Genomic DNA, 18,010 nt, shown 5'->3' with positions numbered 1-18,010 from the left:
ACCTTGCCTGTAGGACACAAGACCACTGCCTGTCTCCTAATTCCAGATCCAGCACTTCTACATTCTGGGGGCCTGGGAAGCTGATGGTGCCAACAAGGCTCTTGGGCAGGGTTGCTCAGGGAAGAGGGGTCTAGAGCAGAGACCAGTCAGGTCTCGGGCAACAGGAATAAGGGTAGTAAGGGGATTGACAGATCAAGACTCCAACTCAGGTGGATGTGTGGGGAGTGTCTGGAAAGTTCTAGCCACTGGCGATGGAGGCACTGCAAGCTGGTGAGCTTCCAGGGGGAGTAATTTAAACATGCTTCAAGACACAAGAAATGTTTAGAACAAGAATTCCACTTTGGACATTTATTCTAAGTAAATAAAACACTTGAAGGGAGATGTTCACTTCAGTAAATCACTCAAGAGAGACGTGAAAATGATCCAACTGCCCAACATGAGGTAAAGAGTTAAGAAAATAATGGCCTTAGCCAGGTGAGGAAGTGCCCGTCAATGATCCCAGTGACTCAGGAGGCTGAGGCAGGAGGATTACAAGTTTGAGGCCAGCCTCAGCAACTTAAGGAAACCCTCTCTCAAAAAAAAAAAAAAAAAAAAAAAGGTAGGGATGTGAGTACAGCTGGGGATGTAGCTCAGTGGTAAAGTGGGGCTCAATCTCCAGCAAAAACAAGAAAAAAAAGCCTCAAATTATACAATCATTAAGCAAATAAATGTGAAGGCAACAGTAAGATTCTTATGACTTAAATTAGTGAAAAAAGGACAAAACTAAATATCCTAAGTACATTAACATCAGTGTTAAAATTTCATAAAACTAGTAAGAGCCAGGCATAGTGGTGCACGCGTGTAATCCCAGGGACAGAGGAGGCTAAGACAGGAGGTTCATACATTTGAAGCCAGCCTCGGTAACTGAGCGAGACCTGTCTCAAAATAAAAAGTAAAGACTGGGAGTGTGGCTCAGTGGTGGAGCACCTCTGGGTCCAACCCCCAGTACCAAAATAACAAAGAGTTAGTTATTAGGAAAGAAAATGTCACAAGTCCACTGCCTTATTTCCTGACTTTCCGGTGGCTGCATTTTCCTCACTAAAAGGCATGTGTCAGGTACTCACCGTGTCCCAGCTTCCCTCCCAGGCACAGTTCAATTTGAGGCAGAAAAGGAATATAGCCTTTTTATTGACTACTTTGAGTAGAACAAACTAAATACATATTTAACAGTTTTGGTTCATTTATACAGTACATTAAATAAGTTATGCACAGTTAAGTAACAAAAGTTCCTATCAGAGTAAAATGACAAGCACAGAAAACCAGACTAACGCATTCTGTGGGTGGTTTCACATTCATGTCCCCCTTTGAAAACCCCACTCAGAGGCTTTTCTATTTATTTACATTACCAGCTCTTTTGTGGACGGAGCCTTTGTAACCTTATCAGGAACTTGGAAAGCCGTGTAGGCCTTTTAGGCAAAAGGCCCTTTCCACCATTCACCGAATGCTTATTGCTGCTTCTCTCTGCTGACTCCAAGGCAGGGACAGGGCTGTCCCTGACAGACACCAGCCACACACGCCCTATTTGGTTTAAGCATCAATGAGAGTACACACTGGCAGTGGGAGGCCTGACCAGACGGGTGTGCATGGGAAGCGCCATTCCTGTGGCTTGGAGGGGGCCTGCCCTCAGGCTTCCCAACTCCTGTCCTGGCGGGAAGGGCACCGGCCCCATCATCTTTGGGAAGGAGCGGGTCAGTGCACTGGGGCAGAGGCCGTGGGGCAGCATTTTGGTCTCACAGGACTATACTGGAGTCAGAAGGGCCCTGCTGGGCAGCTGGCCCCATCTCCCGGCTGGGCCAGGCAGACCTCTTCTCTGACAGCTGGCCATCTGGCCTGCGCTGGAACAGTCCAGGTCCTTCTGGCTTTTCTCACATTTGGTTCAAACATGCTGCCACCCAAGTAGAAGCCATCTAAAAAGCTGGCTGGGAATCCACAGCCTTTGAACCTTGGTTCTAGTCCAGTTCTGAAGAAAGTCCCCAAGAAGTGTGGCAGCGGTGATGATTTATTCCATCCACATCCCTCCACAGCTTCCAGGACGAGTGGCCATCTGGTGGTTTGTTAAGCTCGCTCTGGACAACTCACTACCATACATTCCAAGTGTATTGTGGAACCTTCAAACACACTTGCTGATATCTTCCAGAATGATCCAGACCAATGTCTACACCCTTTGTGAGCAGGTGATAGGTTGGGGATCACTTCAACTTTGGGACAGGGCTGTGCAAAGCAAGCAACGTGTAGATGTTTCTGTCTGGAAGCTAAAGACGTATAGGTGGACATCAAGAAATGACGAGTTTTGGGGAAACTGACTGGCAGACAGGCAAAGGGGTCCACACTGTGGAGGCAGCAGCTGATGCCAGGGGCAGACCTGAGGTTCCCAGACGCAAATCTATTGGTGGACACAACTCAGCAGTGCCCTAGGAATGACCCATCCAATCTGGGCCCTAGCAGCCTGCGCAGATCTGCTGGAGTCTCAGCCCTGGGCTGCAGGGACCCTCCAAGGCGAAGGCCCCTCCTCACAGGGTGGACTTCCACAGCTGGAGTCATCTTCACTGCTGCGTGGAGTTGCGCACAGTGCAGGTGTGAAGGGACACAGCAACCGGGACAGAAACACCCTGCCCTCAACTACCCCTTGGGACACTTGGTCAGTTCCAAGCCACGCATGGTGATGCATGCCTGTAATCCCAGTGGCATGGGAGACTGAAGCAGAATGATCCCAAGTTCAAGGCCAGCCTCAGCAATTTACTTAGGGAGGCCCCAATAAGCAACTCAGTGAGACCCTGTCTCAAAATAGAAAATAAAAAGGACTGGGGATGTGGCCAGTGGTAAAGCGCCTCTGAGGTCAATCCTTGGGACCAAAAAAAACAAACAACAAAAAAAACGCAGCCAGCTCCCACTTTGACCACCATTGGCGTTCTCATCTTCCTGCGGTCATTCTTCATCCGGCAAAGGACTACGAGGTTCCACCACTCATCAGTGTCACTGGCCTTACGCTCTCTGCTTCTGGTTTCCATGACATCTAAGAGCCTAGGACTGACCTTTCATACCATCACCCCAACCCCTCTTGGCCTTTTTTGTTCCCTTAAATTCTAAGGGTAGAGGCCAGACCTCCACGCGGCCTCATTATACCCATACTACTTTCATATCCTAGTGGAGGTAAGGGTGGGGAGACTTCAGCTCAACCCTATCCTGGGACCTGGACTCACTCCTGTCCCCCGGGCCACCTACCTCACCCTACATGCTGCTACTTTCCTTACAAAAAGGGACCAGAGAAAGGATTCCTTAAGTTCGAGTAGGAAGTCCTATACAAACACCCAAGTGATTTATGTGTGACACTGGTCAGAATTAACACAGGGAAAGGTCTGAGAACTAACCGTGGTGTGGAATACTGCCCAGGCGTGCAGATGGTCCGCTAGGTCTCAATGAGCAACAGTTGAGAACAGCAGTACGAAGACTTGGAATCAGAAACCGTCACTGAAACCAGAGCCCACAGAAGTAGGCCAGGCCCTGCACCCAAACCTCAAGCCCTATTAAGTATTATTTTGTTGGTTTGGTCTCTTTATTCCAGCCAGTTAAAAAACCTGAGCTACCCTGGCTAGTGAAGATTTTAAAGAGATGTAAAGGTGTTCATCCAACTTACTGATGAAGAAAAATAACCTGAGGACAGACCCAGCATATAACATGAGATACCATCTTTCTATAATTGAGTTAGAGGCTCAATGGCCTTTTCAGGAGATACCCCACTTTTTATGGAAACGTGAGTGAGCCCTCTGAGGACTGACGCCATGCCTGGTAAAGCCAGGCTGCCCCAGCTGCTAGGGCTCAGGAGGCAGAGATGGTGGGGACAGCTACACAGCTCGACTGGAAGACAGTGGTCTTCGGTGTTCCAAGGTAAAGTAGCATGATTCTCTGTTCTTCCGAGTCTACCTTGCTTTATACGATGGAAATCTAGGTATTTTAAAGGTGTTGTGTATTTGTGTCTGAGACCGGAAATCCTTGGTCACGTGAATCAGGGAGTTCTAAAGGAAGATGCACCTATATGCAAGGACACCACCTGTACCTGTCCCTTTCCTTCCGACTGTCAGTGTGAAGGTGGCTCTCAAGCCAGCAGGAACAAGGCCAACCACCTCGCCCCAATGATTGCACAGGATGGGAGGACTCTGGAGGCTCAGAGGTGCTGAGTAGGAGGGGCAGGGAAGAACATGTGAGGCAGCAGCCACCACTCTGAAAGGGACACAGGTGATGTCAAATTTGGAGAACCAGGTAAGCAGCTGCAAAGCTCCCTGAAGACAGGAGGAAAAATGGGTCATGCTTTCCGAAATGGTTCTCACACTTCACAAAACCTTGCTGAGATCACAGGGAAGGTACTGAGCAGATAAGAGAAGGTAAACTGAGACTGTGCCCAAGAGTGAATGAATGCAGCAGGTCTAAAGAATTCCTATTCCTTCAGGTCCAGGAGGGCTGCTCAGAGAAGACCACGTCATGATGGGTGGGGCAAGTCCCACACACACCACGGCACATCCGATGGGACAACTGTGGCCTAAGGGTGCCAAACAGAGCCCGTGGGCAGAAGATGCCCACAGTGCTCTGGACGTGTGTGGTCTGAGAGAAAAAAGGACACAGAACGAGACAATTGGGCACAAGCCAGGCAAGGGCAGAAGGCTCTGCATTTCCAAGAGATGATCCACTCAGTAATTTGATGATAATAGTTTGGTCAACATGCTTAGAGAGAAAAAAGACTAACATGATGGAGTCTCATTCTCTCTTGGACAAATCCATGCGCTGGAAAATATTTTCGGCACAAGCAAAATCAAGTGAGAGGGAGAAAAATGGGTTCCAGATGAAAGAAGCCAGCCAGGTTGGAAAATCTTGTCCAAAATGATCTGTGTTGCTTAGGGAAGATTTATTTATTTATTTTTTTATTATTACGGGCGCTTATATTGGAGTGATGACTTCTTTCCTGTCTTTTCTGAGCATCTTAAGTCTGAACAGCAGGATCGAGGATGGAGTCCTGAGTGATGCTTTTTGCATACCCACATCCCTGTGAAGCCAATCAGTGTCACCTGCTGAGGGTGGAAAAGGGGCTCAAGCAACTGCTCAGTGGGAGAGGGGATCCTCCTCCTCAGCTGCTGCCAGCCTCTAGGTCTGTGCCACGGACAGGGAGGGAGACGGTGCATGGCAAGCTGTTGCCAGCCTGGCTGTCATTTGGTCAGTCTGCTGACTCAAGGAGCCAGGGAAGCTGGTGGTCTACACTGAGAAGGGCTTTGGCCAAGCCAGCTTCAGCTGGGAAGGAACACGCCATAAAAGCCCCCAGAGGAGGCAGCTCAGCTAGGCTGCCTGTGTGCAGAGAATGGCACTAGTTCCACCAGGACACAGAGGAAGTCCCAGAGAGGCCATGGAGTGCTGCCTGGACACTTCCTGCTGCCACTGCATTTCTAGCTGATGACCCAACAGTTACTTATTCCAACAGCCAAGCCCTTTGGTGCAAGGGTTCTGTCGTGCCGAGTGGTCATCAGAGAAGTGGAGTCTGGGGTTTAGAGTCCATTGGCATCGATGGCTGTCACAGAGGCAGGAGTTGAGGAACGTGAAGTGGCTGCCGAGGTCTTATCCAGGGCTGGGCTGGGCACACTGCAGTCAGCAGACCTGGCCGAGGAGCCCCTCCCTCCAGGAAGCAGCGGCCGGCTCTGGCTGTGGGGACTCTGGCCATGCAGGCTCTGGCCACAGAGGCGGTGGTGCCGCTCCCAGTCCTTGTGCTGGCAGAAAGAGCCACAGTACCGTGCGATATTGCAGCCACTGCAAGTCTCACTGGCTTTGCGGCCACAGTTCCAGCAGTTCTGCAAGACACAGGCATTGGTTAGTGGTTGCTGGGGTCCTGAGGGATGGACTTGTCATGTCACTTCCTCCTGCATGGCAGAGCAAGGGCCGTTAGCTACACACTTGTGGTCCTGCCTCTGCTGTCTGCCTAGCCATGGGAAACACGCACCCCCTTTCTGACCGTCTTTCACCTGTGGATCAGACAAACCCCCTGCTCGTGGGGCCCTGGGCAGAGGGCAATGAGGGCTACATGAGGACGCCTTGCCCAGTGCCAGCTCCAGCAGGGGTGCTTCCCATCTTCTGCCGAAGGCACAGACTCTCTTTTTTGTGGTGGTGCTGGGGATTTAACCCGGAGGTTGCTTCTCGTTGTTGTTTTTTACCACTAAGCTACATCCCCAGTCCTTTTTACTTTGAAACAGGGTCTTGCTAAGTTGCTGAGGCTAGCCTGAATTTGTAATCCTGCCTCAGTCTCCTGAGTCTCTGGGATTCTAGGCATGCACCACCATGCCCAGCAACAACTGGTTTTTAACAAAGACTTTTAAAAGTGTATATGCCATACATTCATACATTGCTGGTGGGACTGCAGATTGGTGCAACCACTATGGAAAGCAGTGTGGAGATTCCTCAGAAACTTGGAATGGAACTACCATTTGACCCAGCTATCCCACTCCTCAGTTTATATCCAAAGGACTTAAAATCAGCATTCTACAGTGACACACCCATATCAATGTGTAAGAGCGGCTCAATTCTCGATAGCTAAACTATGGAACTAACCTAAAGGCTCTTCAACAAATGAATGGATAAAGAAAATGTGGTGTGTGTGTGTGTGTGTGTGTGTGTGTGTGTATGTATATATATTACTCAGCCTTAAAGTGAAATGGAATATTACTCAGCCTTAAAGAAGAATGAAATTATGGCATTTGCAGGTAAGTGGATGGAACTAGGGAATATCATGGTAAGTGAAATAAACCAATCCCAAAAAAACAAAGGTCGAATATTTTCTCTGATAAGCGGATGCTGATCCATAATGGGGGGTGGGTAGGGAAGAATGAAGGAACTTTGGATTGAGCGGAGGGGAGTGAGGGGAGGGTTGAAGTTGTGGGGTGGGGAAGGGCAGTAGATTGAGACAGATATTATTACCCTATATACACTACCGGTGTGACTCAGGACCACATACAGAAAATGAGAAGTCATGCTCTATTTGTGTACAATGTGTCAAAATGCATTCTACTGTCATGTATAACCAATTAGAACAAATAAATAATTTCTCTCTTTCTCTTTCTCTCTCTTTCTCTCTCTCTCTCTCACACACACACACACACACACACACACACACACACACACACACACACACACACACACACAGAGGTATAGGCCAAACTAATCTTTTTTTAAAAAGAGCCTCTGGGAGACAGCTGTGCTACTTCCTCCTTTGTTCCCTGCCTGTCTTCCCTTTACTGCCGAGTCTCTTTAAAGAATGGGCTGGGATCATGGAAAAACTGAAACCTGGTCTTGGGGCCACTCAGCACACAGGGCCCTGGAAGCTCAGGGCATTCTCTTATTACTTCCTGTACTTTCTCAGAGGGGGCAGACACCACCAGGATTCAGCAGCTGAGAATGTATTAATTTTATTACAGAGGATATGAGCCAAGTGAGGCTTGCTGAGGGCTGACAACTGCCATGAGAGCAGCAGTAGAACTAGACCCTGAACAGCTAAGAGGGAAGAATGCATCAGAACACCCATGGCCACATGCAGGTCCCGGTGCTGTGACCTTTCCTTCCTGCAGGCTCCATGAAGATTCCACCAGCAACACGTCGATGTCTGCAGGGAAAAGCTCTACAGCAATGACCAGGCAAAGCTGTCAGCCAGTCTTCCTGCCCACAGAGAACAAGTCTGGCGGAAGTCAATCTCCAGGCCTGGCTACTGCACTCGGGGAATACTCACCCTACCTCCAATGAAATCAGTGTTCCTGGCCTGAGTACAGAACAGGCAACAGGGCCAAAATGGAGGCTGAGGTCTCCTTGACCACCTTGTGCATTGTACAGGTGGGAAACCCGAGGGCCAGACTTGCTAAGGGGCTATGCAAAGTCTGGAACCTAGACCTCCTGAGGCCAGGACACTCCATGTATGAGTCTAGTTTCAAAGCACATTAGAAAGGCCTACTGATTCCTGTCTAACACAGGCTTCCCAGGAAACACACTGGAGGGACTGTCAAAACTTGCCAACACCAACACCAGAGGGCTAAAATAGGGAACAGATGTAATTCTTAGGTTACGTTCATAGACCCTCAAGCAAACTGTGTTCCAGACAACTTTCTACTGTGGAGTCCAACAGGCTGACTCCCTAAAATTCTTTGGCTGAATGTTGCCACTTGGGGGAAGAACCCAGCTGCTGCCTCACAGGCTGCTACCAGCAGGATGGGCAAGCCTATTCTTCTGTCAGTCTTCAAGGACATCTCAGAAATGGGTCAGAGTATTAAGCCACTGGTACTTTCATGGTGGCTGCCATTATTTTTCAAAAAGCTTATTTCAAGGTTTATGAGATACAGGAAAACAAAGAACACAACCACCCACAGAGGCATGCTCAGAGAATATAGAGCAACACAGTGCCAAGGCAGCCAGAGGTGAAAAGACAGTTTCATGTTCTCTTTCCCTTGTTGGACTTTTCCCTGAATTGACTAGAAGTTTATTTTTGCCAAGATACAAGACAAACTCAGGTGTGGTGGTGCGTGACTATTCAACAGGCTGAGGCAGGCGGATAGCTTGAGACCAGGAGTTTGAGCCAGGCTGGGCTCAAGACCCTGTTTAAAAAAAAAAAAACAGCCAGTAATCCCAACAGCTTGGGAGGTTGAGGCAGGAGGACAGAAGTTTGAAGCCAGACTCAGCAACTTAGTAAGACCTTGTCTCAAATTTAAAAATACAAAAGGGGCTGGGGATGTAGCTCAGTGGCAAAATGCCCTTGGGTTCAATCCCTAGTACCAAAAAAAAAAAAAAAAAAAAAAAAAAAAAAGAAGACAAAATTTTATTGAAGTGACCCTTTAAATCAGCATTCCTCAAGGCTAGAGCTTTGAGGAAGGAAGCTGGGACTGGAGCTGAGGGCTCCTAACCTCTAGGACTTAACCAAATTATCCTCTGTGGTTAATGGGGCAAGGTTATTAACCTTCCAAATTTCTGGTCACAGAAATCATAAATATGATTCTAGAGTTCCATTGTCCAGCAGGGGCTATCACTTATGTCAACATTACTGCAAGCGTGGGACAGGGTCCACCAGAACTACCTGGCTCTTGTCAGAAGCCCTGGGACCAATCTCAGACCTCTGTGACCTTACTGCAATCCTCGTAGGAGAAAGGATCTCCCATTTTACTGTCAACTGCTAGCCCTTTATGTTTGCCAGTTGGTCCATGCTAGGAATAGAATATGCCCTATGGTACAGAAAAGGGGACCTCTCCCTTGTCCCTTCAACCTCAGGCACTATGGGGGAGAAGTTGGGTCTGGGGCTGTGCTGTGTGAGCTGTCAGAACTTACACACCAATGACACAACAACGTCCTTTCTACCTGCACAGTGAGCTAGCTGCTCCTTTAAACATGACTGCATTTTATGTCCCCAAAAGGGCTACTGTATCCAGTGTACAAGGAAGGAAGCCGGACTGCAGCTCTTGTTCTAGGCTGCTTTTTCACACCAACCGGCTGAAAGAGAAGGTACAGATACTTGATGAACTTCAAGGGAAATTTTCTGGGATGAAATGGAGGAGAATCAGCCCTTCTGGTTCACTGCAAACTCACCCAAAGCTTAGGTCCTCTATTCCTCTCCTGTTTTGGAAAGCTGGGAGAGATGCTGCTTGACATCTCACCTGCAGGCCACTTGGAGCACTGTTTAAATTACAGCTTCTTAAAAGCACACTCATCTACATGGACAGCTGGGATTACAGCTATGCAGTCCAGGCCCAGAACCCATGCTCTTAGCCAAAAATCACACTCCTCCTTTGGAGACAGACACAGTTAAGGATAAACGCCGATATAAAAGCAGATAAATATGGGTAGATGTATATATTGATGTGAATGGTTAAGGATACAGAATTAAACAGAGAACAAAAATAGATACCACTGCTTAAGCACCATTCTAGAGAAACAGTAGGAGTGGGGAAGGAATGAAGAGTGCAAGGTCTGCAGGCCTACACTCACACTTGGCAGCTTCACTGTAAGAGAACTGTAGGCATTTTACCCCTCCCCCCTCCTCCTGCGACAGTCACAGGTTAGTCAGGTATTTTCATTTTCACAGTCACAGTGCAATGTCTGGCATTGCCACACTGGAATAAACAGTGAAATATGATAAGATAATGAAATTTATTACTTATTAAAAAAAACAACAACAACCAGGGCTAGGAGTGTAGCTCAGTGGTAGAGCACTTGTCTAGCATGCGTGAGGCCCTAGGTTCAATGCCCAGTACCACAAAAACAAAACAAACAAAAAAGCACTTTAATTTTAAGACAATGTCCCAAAGACAGCCGATCTCCCAGCTAGTAGATGTTTATAGAGATAGGCTTGTTTCTTGAGTTTTAAGGCTGACAAATTACTAAAATGAAGATTATAGAAAATTTTCATTAAATTCAAAACTACTTTGGGGACTGTTAAGTTTCTGCCGTATGTTTTTTTTTTTTTCTTTTAAGTTTTTTTCTGCATGTTTATCCTTGTTATATAGAAGCATCACCAAGTTTTAGACTCCAAGTACTGGGCACTGGGCAGGTCTGCCCAATCTGTCACTTCATCCATAACAAGTTCTCATATTTATAAAAGACTAGCTACAACAGGAACTTGCCTTTTCTTACTCCTGTCATTGTCTTCAGCGCTGTGGGATTATGTCAGTTAAATTCCCTGAGCTAGCTTCCTCACCTACAGATTACCAGATCAACAGTATGTACTTCCCATGCACACTGTGAGAACCAAAAAGAAAACACACTTGGCTGGGGAGATAGCTCAGTTGGTAGAGTGCTTGCCTTGCAAGCCCAAGGCCCTGGATTCAATCCCTAGCACCGCAAAAAAAAAAAAAAAAAAAGAAAGAAAACACACTTATGGAGCTGGGTTTCTGACACACAGTAAGTCCACTCAACTCAATGTTCATTATCATGCAATGACACAAACTCTACCCCCCTTAGGGTAAGTTTTCAAAATTTAAGCAAATATAAGGAGCCTCTGTGTATGTGTGTATATGTGTATAATAATTTAAAGTGAGAAATAAAACTCTTCCAGTACTGGAATTCCAGTCTAGTCCAGGAATGAACTCTAACTGCACAGCACTTGAGAGGCAAGCAGTAGACCTGCTCCCTTAGACGCCCATGCAGGGCCAGCCCCAGCCCCTAACGGGAGTGCTGACCTCAGTCGACTCTTCTTGCTCATTGATGACAAGGAAAGCATCCTCCGCAGCCTGCCGTTTCACATCTGCTATGGTCTGCTCCATACGTGCTCTCTCTGTTGCAATCACTTCAAAGGCTTTTTGCTCAGCCTCAGCAACGGCCTTCTGTACTTCTGACATGGCCTGAATTTTCACCTTATTCACAGCTTCTTCTAGAAGAAAGTGACAGTAAAATCAACTGGTCAAGAAATCTTTTCCCACCACCCCACAACATTTCCAAGGACAGAGCAGAGTAAGATACCCAGGGGTAAACATATGGCATGTCGGCATGTCTACGTATATTTATTCTTGCAATCGTTTGTCTACTTGTGCTATCATTTGTTGGGTATGCAGATGGAGGTAGCCACTGTGCTGGGTCTGGGAATACATAGGTGACAGGACATTGTCCATACTCTCACAACTGTGTTTTTGCTTTTTTCTAATCAAGTATAATGGTAGCTTTGGTGCCATCATATATGTCAGTATGAAAGGCTAGAGTTTCAAGGAGGAAAGTGGTAGGGAACGATCAAAAAATTGTGTTCTGCCTGGCACAGGGGCACATGCCTATAATCCCAGCAACTTGGGAGGCTAAGGCAGGAGGATCACAAGTTTCAAGGTCACTTTCAGCAACTTAGCAAGGCCCTGTTTCAAAAACTAAAAAGGGATGGGGATGTAGTTCAGTGGTAGAATGAACCCTGGGTGCAATCCCTAGTACCAAGCTCCCCACCCCTGCTCCCCCACCCCACCACCACAAAGTGTTCTGGTTGAGATGGTAGGTGGAAATGAGCTTTTGGCAAGTTTTGCATGCCTTATTTGGCTGTATATTCTAAAGGAAATGTGAACCCCCTAAAGGACTCTCTGCAACTGGAAGGTTGTGGCAGTGATCCAGCTGACAGAAGAGACTCTGAATTCAGGCAGGAACAAGTGGCACCCAGAAGGGGAAGAGCAGAGGTTGACAGCTCTAAAGTGTCTGGATGCGGAGGTGAAAGAGACAGAACTGTTAGTCAATGAATGGGTGGTATGTAAGAAGCTGGTGTGGAGGCATGCGAGACGTTTGAGGTGTCTCTGGGGTAGCCAGGCATGAATGACCAGGAGGTGGAGTTAGACACTCGACACTGACCACAGTAGAGAAACACAAGCTAAAGACACAAATCTAAGAAGACTGCCCTGGGCTTCTAAACTCTGTGCAGTCACCATCACACCACCTGGTTCCTGTTCACTCCCCCCGCATCACCACAACCCTGCTTGGTTTCCAGAGGGTGGACACTCCAAATGACATGTTCTATGCATGAAAGCCTCAGTCTCCAATGTGAATATGAATGACCTTCCACACAAGACCCCATAACTCTCCATAACTGCTCTCCCTGAGCAGTACAGATTGCTCCATGGTCCACTTTGAGAAAAAGGAAACTGAACTCAGTAAAGTTGCCATGCCCTTAGCCATCTGCATGATCCCTGCCCTATGTATACCTTGTCTAGTAATCTGACATCTGCCACTGTGGGCCTCTGGACCTCTCTGATGCTGAATACCCTTAACTGTCCATGTTCCACCTGATAGAGAACAAGGAAGGTCTTTGGGTTACTTCCCCCAACTTAGCCCTCTTTCAGCAGGAAGCAGCTTGGAGATGTTATCATCCATTTTTCCATAGAAATGGAATGCAGAAACTAACAGGAAATTTAACAGTGGTCCACTTTATGCTTTGAATATATCCCTTGCTGCTCTGTCACTGAGACTTATTTTTCTTTCTTTCTTTTTCTTTTTGTCTTTTTTGGAACTGGGGGTCAAACCCAGGGCTTTGCGAATGCAAGGCAGACACTTTGCCACTGAGCTACATCCCATCCTAGACAGATTTATCTGTCCTTCAGCACACACCCACCATAGCAATGAAGTAATCCTGACTTTGGGGATAGCACCATAAGATCTCAGAAATGACTATCTCCCAAATTAACAAGTAAATTACAACAGAGAACACATGGAACGTAGCCTTTGAATCCCTTTTTAAAAGCCCCCTATCCCTGTGTTTCTCCTTTGCTAGCAATAAAGTTTTTTCTTTTTCTAAAAAAAGAAAAAAAAGACCACACAACCTATATGGCTAAGGAAATCCCTCACAGGTTGGCTCCTGCACGTGGCCCAGGCTCTACGATGTTTAACAGCATTCTAGGCTGCTGTGCTTGATCTTTCCATCTTATTGCTCCAGCTTACATGAAGCAAGACTTCATTTTAGAGGGCAAGAACTCTAGGCCTCCTTTACCCTGGGTCTCTACAGAGGTCCATTGTGGCCTACCACAGTCACCTTCATAGGCCTCCTGTTAGATGTCAGGTGAGTGTTAAGGTCACAGGTGGCACTGTGGCAGAGCAAGGACTCAGATCTTGCTGGTCCAACAAAGTTGGGTTCTTAACCACAGTTAATTAAGGTGGCTTCCAAGTAATCAGTCAGTAGTTTCAAGGAGATTGTGTACATGGTAATCTTTCTCTTATAATTATCTTCATTTTCCACAATCATATTTCACTTATTATCATGATAACATATATTTTACCTTCCAATTGCATGGAATTTTCCAAATCACTTAAAATTTTTATTTTGTGGTGGTATCAAACTATAAATTAACATAACTACTCATAGATATTTGGACATTTTCCAGGTTACATCTCCTGTGCCCCTAGAACATACTAAAAACAGTATTTTTCTTTTTAGGGGATGGAGGGTGTACCACTGAACAACACCCCACCCTAAAAACAGTTTCTTATCACTTACAATTTGTGTTTAAGTCTGGAATATTTACTTTTGGAAGGAACCATTCAAAAGCATGAGTGAAGAATCAGCATATAATTACTGTTGGTAACATTTGACTTTTTATGTAAAACTGATGAATTAGTATCTTCAACAAAGTTCTCTAGAATCGTGTCTATAACAGGGGTTAAGACTTTGGGGCTAATGCATCAGGAGTCATTTATCATGCACATCCCTCCTCAGGACGCGAGGACAGATGTTCTGCAGTAAGTTCATGTGTATCTGCCATAGCATGATCTGTCTACTCATATCCATTGTCCATTTGTTCTTTTGGTACCAGGAATTGAACATAGGAGCACTTAACCACTAAGCCACATCCCCAGCCCTTTTTAATATAGTTTTTTAAATTTTGAGACAGGGTCTCACTAAGTTCCTTAGGGCCTAAATTGCTGAGGCTGGCTTTGAACTCACAATCCAATCCTCCTGCCTCAGTCTTGCGAGCTGCTAGGATTACAGGCAAGTGCCACCAGGAGTAGCCTTTGTCTACTTGTTTACCATCTGAAGAAAAGAGAGATTAAAGAGCTGCACCAAGAGCAACATTAGCAAATGTGGCAGCAGTGTGAACAGTGTGTGATGCTATGAGATCAGACAGAAATGGATTCAATTTATATCAAAAGGGTGGGAAGAGCTCATGACTTCAGTCAGGTCTCAGAGTGACCCAAGGAAAGGTGTGAAAGAACCTGGAGGGAGCCATCACAAACCCTGACCTGTGAGGAACATGACAGGCAGTCCAGGATAAGCTGGAGGGAAAGAAGCAGGAGGGAGAAGAGCTCCATGAGGAGGAAGTTACAAGACAACCAGATGGGTAGTTACCAACCTTTCCCCCAATGTGTGTTCCTGCTTGCACAAACCAGTGAGTTCATGCAGGCTATAAGCAGATAGACACATACCCGTTTTCTTCCAGAACTCCACAGGTACATATCCTGTTCCTGGTCTACTGTTGAATTCCCGCTGAGAATCTGCAAAAGAAAGATAAAGAGTACAGGGTCAGAAGCTGTTTTAATCAGCAGTTTGATTTTATGAAACACACAAATTTTTCTGTGTGTGATGCTGGGGATCCAACTCAGAGCATCATGCATGCTAGACCAGTGCTCTACCACTGAGAAATCACTCCAAGCCTTGAAACAATTTTTTTTTTTTTTTTTTTTTTTTTTTTCGGTGCTGGGGATTGAACCCAGGGCTTTGTGCATGCAAGGCAGGCACTCTACCAACTGAGCTATATCTCCAGCCCTTGAAACAGTTTTTTATCAGACTTTTCATTCATTAGACTCAAACTTTTTTTTTTTTTTTTTTTTTTACGGTACTGGGGATTGAACTCAGGGCCTTGTGCTTGTGAGGCAAGCACTCTACCAGCTGAGATATCTCCCCAGCCCAGACTCAAATGTATGTTGCCTTAATCCAAAAAAAAAATTCTGATAAAGTTAAAATCAGATTATAAAATAGTATATCTAAATTTTAAAACATTTACATGTGTATCACATATTAATAGTATTACAAACCAGTGATATTAAAAATGATCTTTCTTTTGACTTATTTATATGTCCTGATTTTTTTCCCCTATAAATATTTACTTTGTGGAACTAGTGATTGAAGTCAGGTTCTCATACATGCTAGGCAAGTGTTCTGTCACTGAGTAATACCCCCAACTTATGCCATCTATGGTACTCCCCAAAATATAAGCACATGATATTTGTGTACATTTGTTTCTGTGTCTCCATATTCTGTTTAACTATCTCCCCACAAGCACAAGTTTCTAGAACTGCTTTTTAGATGTCAGGGAAGTTAGCTTTTGTGTCTTGGCAACTCAGAATCTCTACATGTGATTTAAGGTGGTTTCCTTTACAGAGTTTCTTAACATGCTTATGAACTAAACTAAGGGAATAAGGAAAAAAAAAAAAAAAAAAGTAGTAAAGAAAATATACAGAGGAGGGCACGGAGGCACATGTCTACAATTCCAGCTACTCAGTATGCTGAGACAGGAGGATCACAAGTTTGAGGCGAGCCCCCACAACTTAGTGAGACTCTGCTCCAAAATAAAAAAAAAAGAAGAAAAAAAAATGCACAGGTCTGAAACAGTTAAGCCCTAAGAGACACTCCTGTGGTTTACTAAGGACAGAGATAAAGGGTGACTCATCATTTATTATATCTTATACATACACACATATACACAATTATAGGAGACTATAGCTCAGTGACCGAGCGCTTGCCTAGCACGAGGCACTAGGTTCGATTCTTAGCCCCACATAAAGGCATGCTGTCCATCTAATATATGTGTGTGTGTGTGTGTGTGTGTGTGTGTGTGTGTGTGTGTGTGTGTGTGTGTGTATTTGGTGGTGTTGGTGATTGAAATTGGGGGATGGGGGCGATCTACCATGGAGCTACATCCCCAGTTTGTTTTTTATTTTAAGGTACTGGGGATACTCTATTACTGGGTTACACCTCCCAGCCCTTTTTTTCTTTTGGTACTGGGGATTGAACCCAGGGGTACTCTACCACTGAGCCCCAGCCCTTTTTATCTCTTATTTTGAGACAGGGTCTTGCTAAGTTGCTTAGAGCCTCACTAAATTGCTGAGGCTGGCTTTGAACTTGGAATCCTCCTGCTTCAGTCTCCCAAACTACTGGGAATAAATATTATAGGTGGGCACCACCCTGCCCAGCAAGCCCTTTTTGTCTTGAGACAGGATTTTACTGTTTCCCAGGTTGGCCTTGAACTTACCTCAACCTCCTGACTTGCTGGGATTATAGGTATGTACCATGACACCAGGCTAAAATATAATAATTTATAAAAAAAAAAAAAATGGTTCTATTACTTTAAAAAGTGTTAAAACTAATTAAGATAACTTAATGCTGTCGATACCTGAGTAATATTTTCTTTGAGCTTCTTAAAAAAATAGAATAGTGTGGTGGCAGAGGCAGGAGGACTGTAAATTCAAGGCCAGACTTGGAAGCTCAGGGAGACCCTGTCTCAAAATAAAAAACAGAGCTGGGTATAATGATGCACACTTGTAATCCCAGAGGCTCAGGAGACCGAAGCAGGAGGATTTTAAATTCAAAAATCAGGCTCAGCAATTTAGTGAGGCCCTAAGCAACTTAAGGAGACTCTGTTTCAAAACAAAACATAAAAAGGGCTGGGGATGTTGCTCAGTGGTTAAGTGCCCCTGGGTTCAATCCCTGGTATCAAAACAAATGAATAAATAAAATAAAGTAAAAATAAAGACTGGGAATGTAGTAGCTTGGTTCAATCCCCAGTAGCATGCTCCTAAATGTATAGGATAGAGGATCTCTCTCTTTTTTTTCTTTTTTGGTGGTGCTGGGGATTGAACTCAGGGCCTTGTGCATGCTACGCAAGCACTCTACCAACTGAACTATATCCCCAACCCCTAGGACAGAGGATCTCTAGCTCAGTGGTACAGAGCTTTTCCTAGCATGCACAGGCCCTAGGTTTAGTGTCCAATGCAAAGGGTGAGATAAATACGCTTAAAACTTGCCCTTTCAAAAACTGAGTTGACTGAATCCGGGGCACTCTACCCCCGAGCTACATTTCTAGTTCTTTTTTTTTTTTTTTAATATTCTGTTTCAGTTGTAGGCGGACACAGAGCCTTTGTTTTATTTTTATGTGGTGCTGAGGATCGAACCCAGGGCCTCATACATGCTAGGCAAGCATTCTACCAATGAGCCACAACCTCAGCCCAACATCCCTAGTTCTTAATTTTGACAAAGGGTCTAGTTATGTTGCCAAGACTGGTCTTGAACTTGCAATCTTCCTGCTTCAGTCTCCCGAGTAGCTGGAATTACAGGTGTGCACCACCATATCCAGATAAATATAGAACTATAAGTTAAAATGACTTTCTTCAGAGTAATTTTTAAAGTTTAAGTGATTGCAAATGATTAGTCTGTGTCCTTCCCCCTGCTCCTTACTGGTTCAACCTAGATCTGTTCTTGGCTATTTTGGGGAATTACTTCAACTAGTATTCCATCTTC

General features: G+C 45.5%; 1 protein-coding gene across 16 annotated transcripts in view; it reads right to left on the bottom strand.

Annotated features, from left to right (window-relative positions):
* Positions 1-1,149: 1,149 nt before the first annotated feature.
* CBFA2T2 (CBFA2/RUNX1 partner transcriptional co-repressor 2) overlaps positions 1,150-18,010 on the bottom strand; it is a 142,443-nt gene continuing 125,582 nt past the window's right edge. For 14 of the 16 annotated variants that reach the window (XM_079128214.1, XM_079128225.1, XM_079128223.1 and 11 more), the window contains 3 exons: positions 14,920-14,988; positions 11,220-11,410; positions 1,150-5,867 (listed from right to left, as the gene is read on the bottom strand). In XM_079128214.1, the coding sequence (XP_078984340.1) occupies positions 5,568-5,867; positions 11,220-11,410; positions 14,920-14,988 (560 nt within the window). In that variant the 3' untranslated portion in view covers positions 1,150-5,567. The remainder of the gene's footprint in view (positions 5,868-11,219; positions 11,411-14,919; positions 14,989-18,010) is intronic. The other 2 variants (XM_079128222.1, XM_079128224.1) reach the window with 1 other exon arrangement.

This window comes from Sciurus vulgaris (assembly GCF_902686455.1).
Source record: "Sciurus vulgaris genome assembly, chromosome: 2".
Lineage (NCBI taxonomy): Eukaryota > Metazoa > Chordata > Mammalia > Rodentia > Sciuridae > Sciurus > Sciurus vulgaris.
Note: the sequence above shows the minus strand (reverse complement) of the source record. Positions and strands in the feature narration are given on the sequence as shown.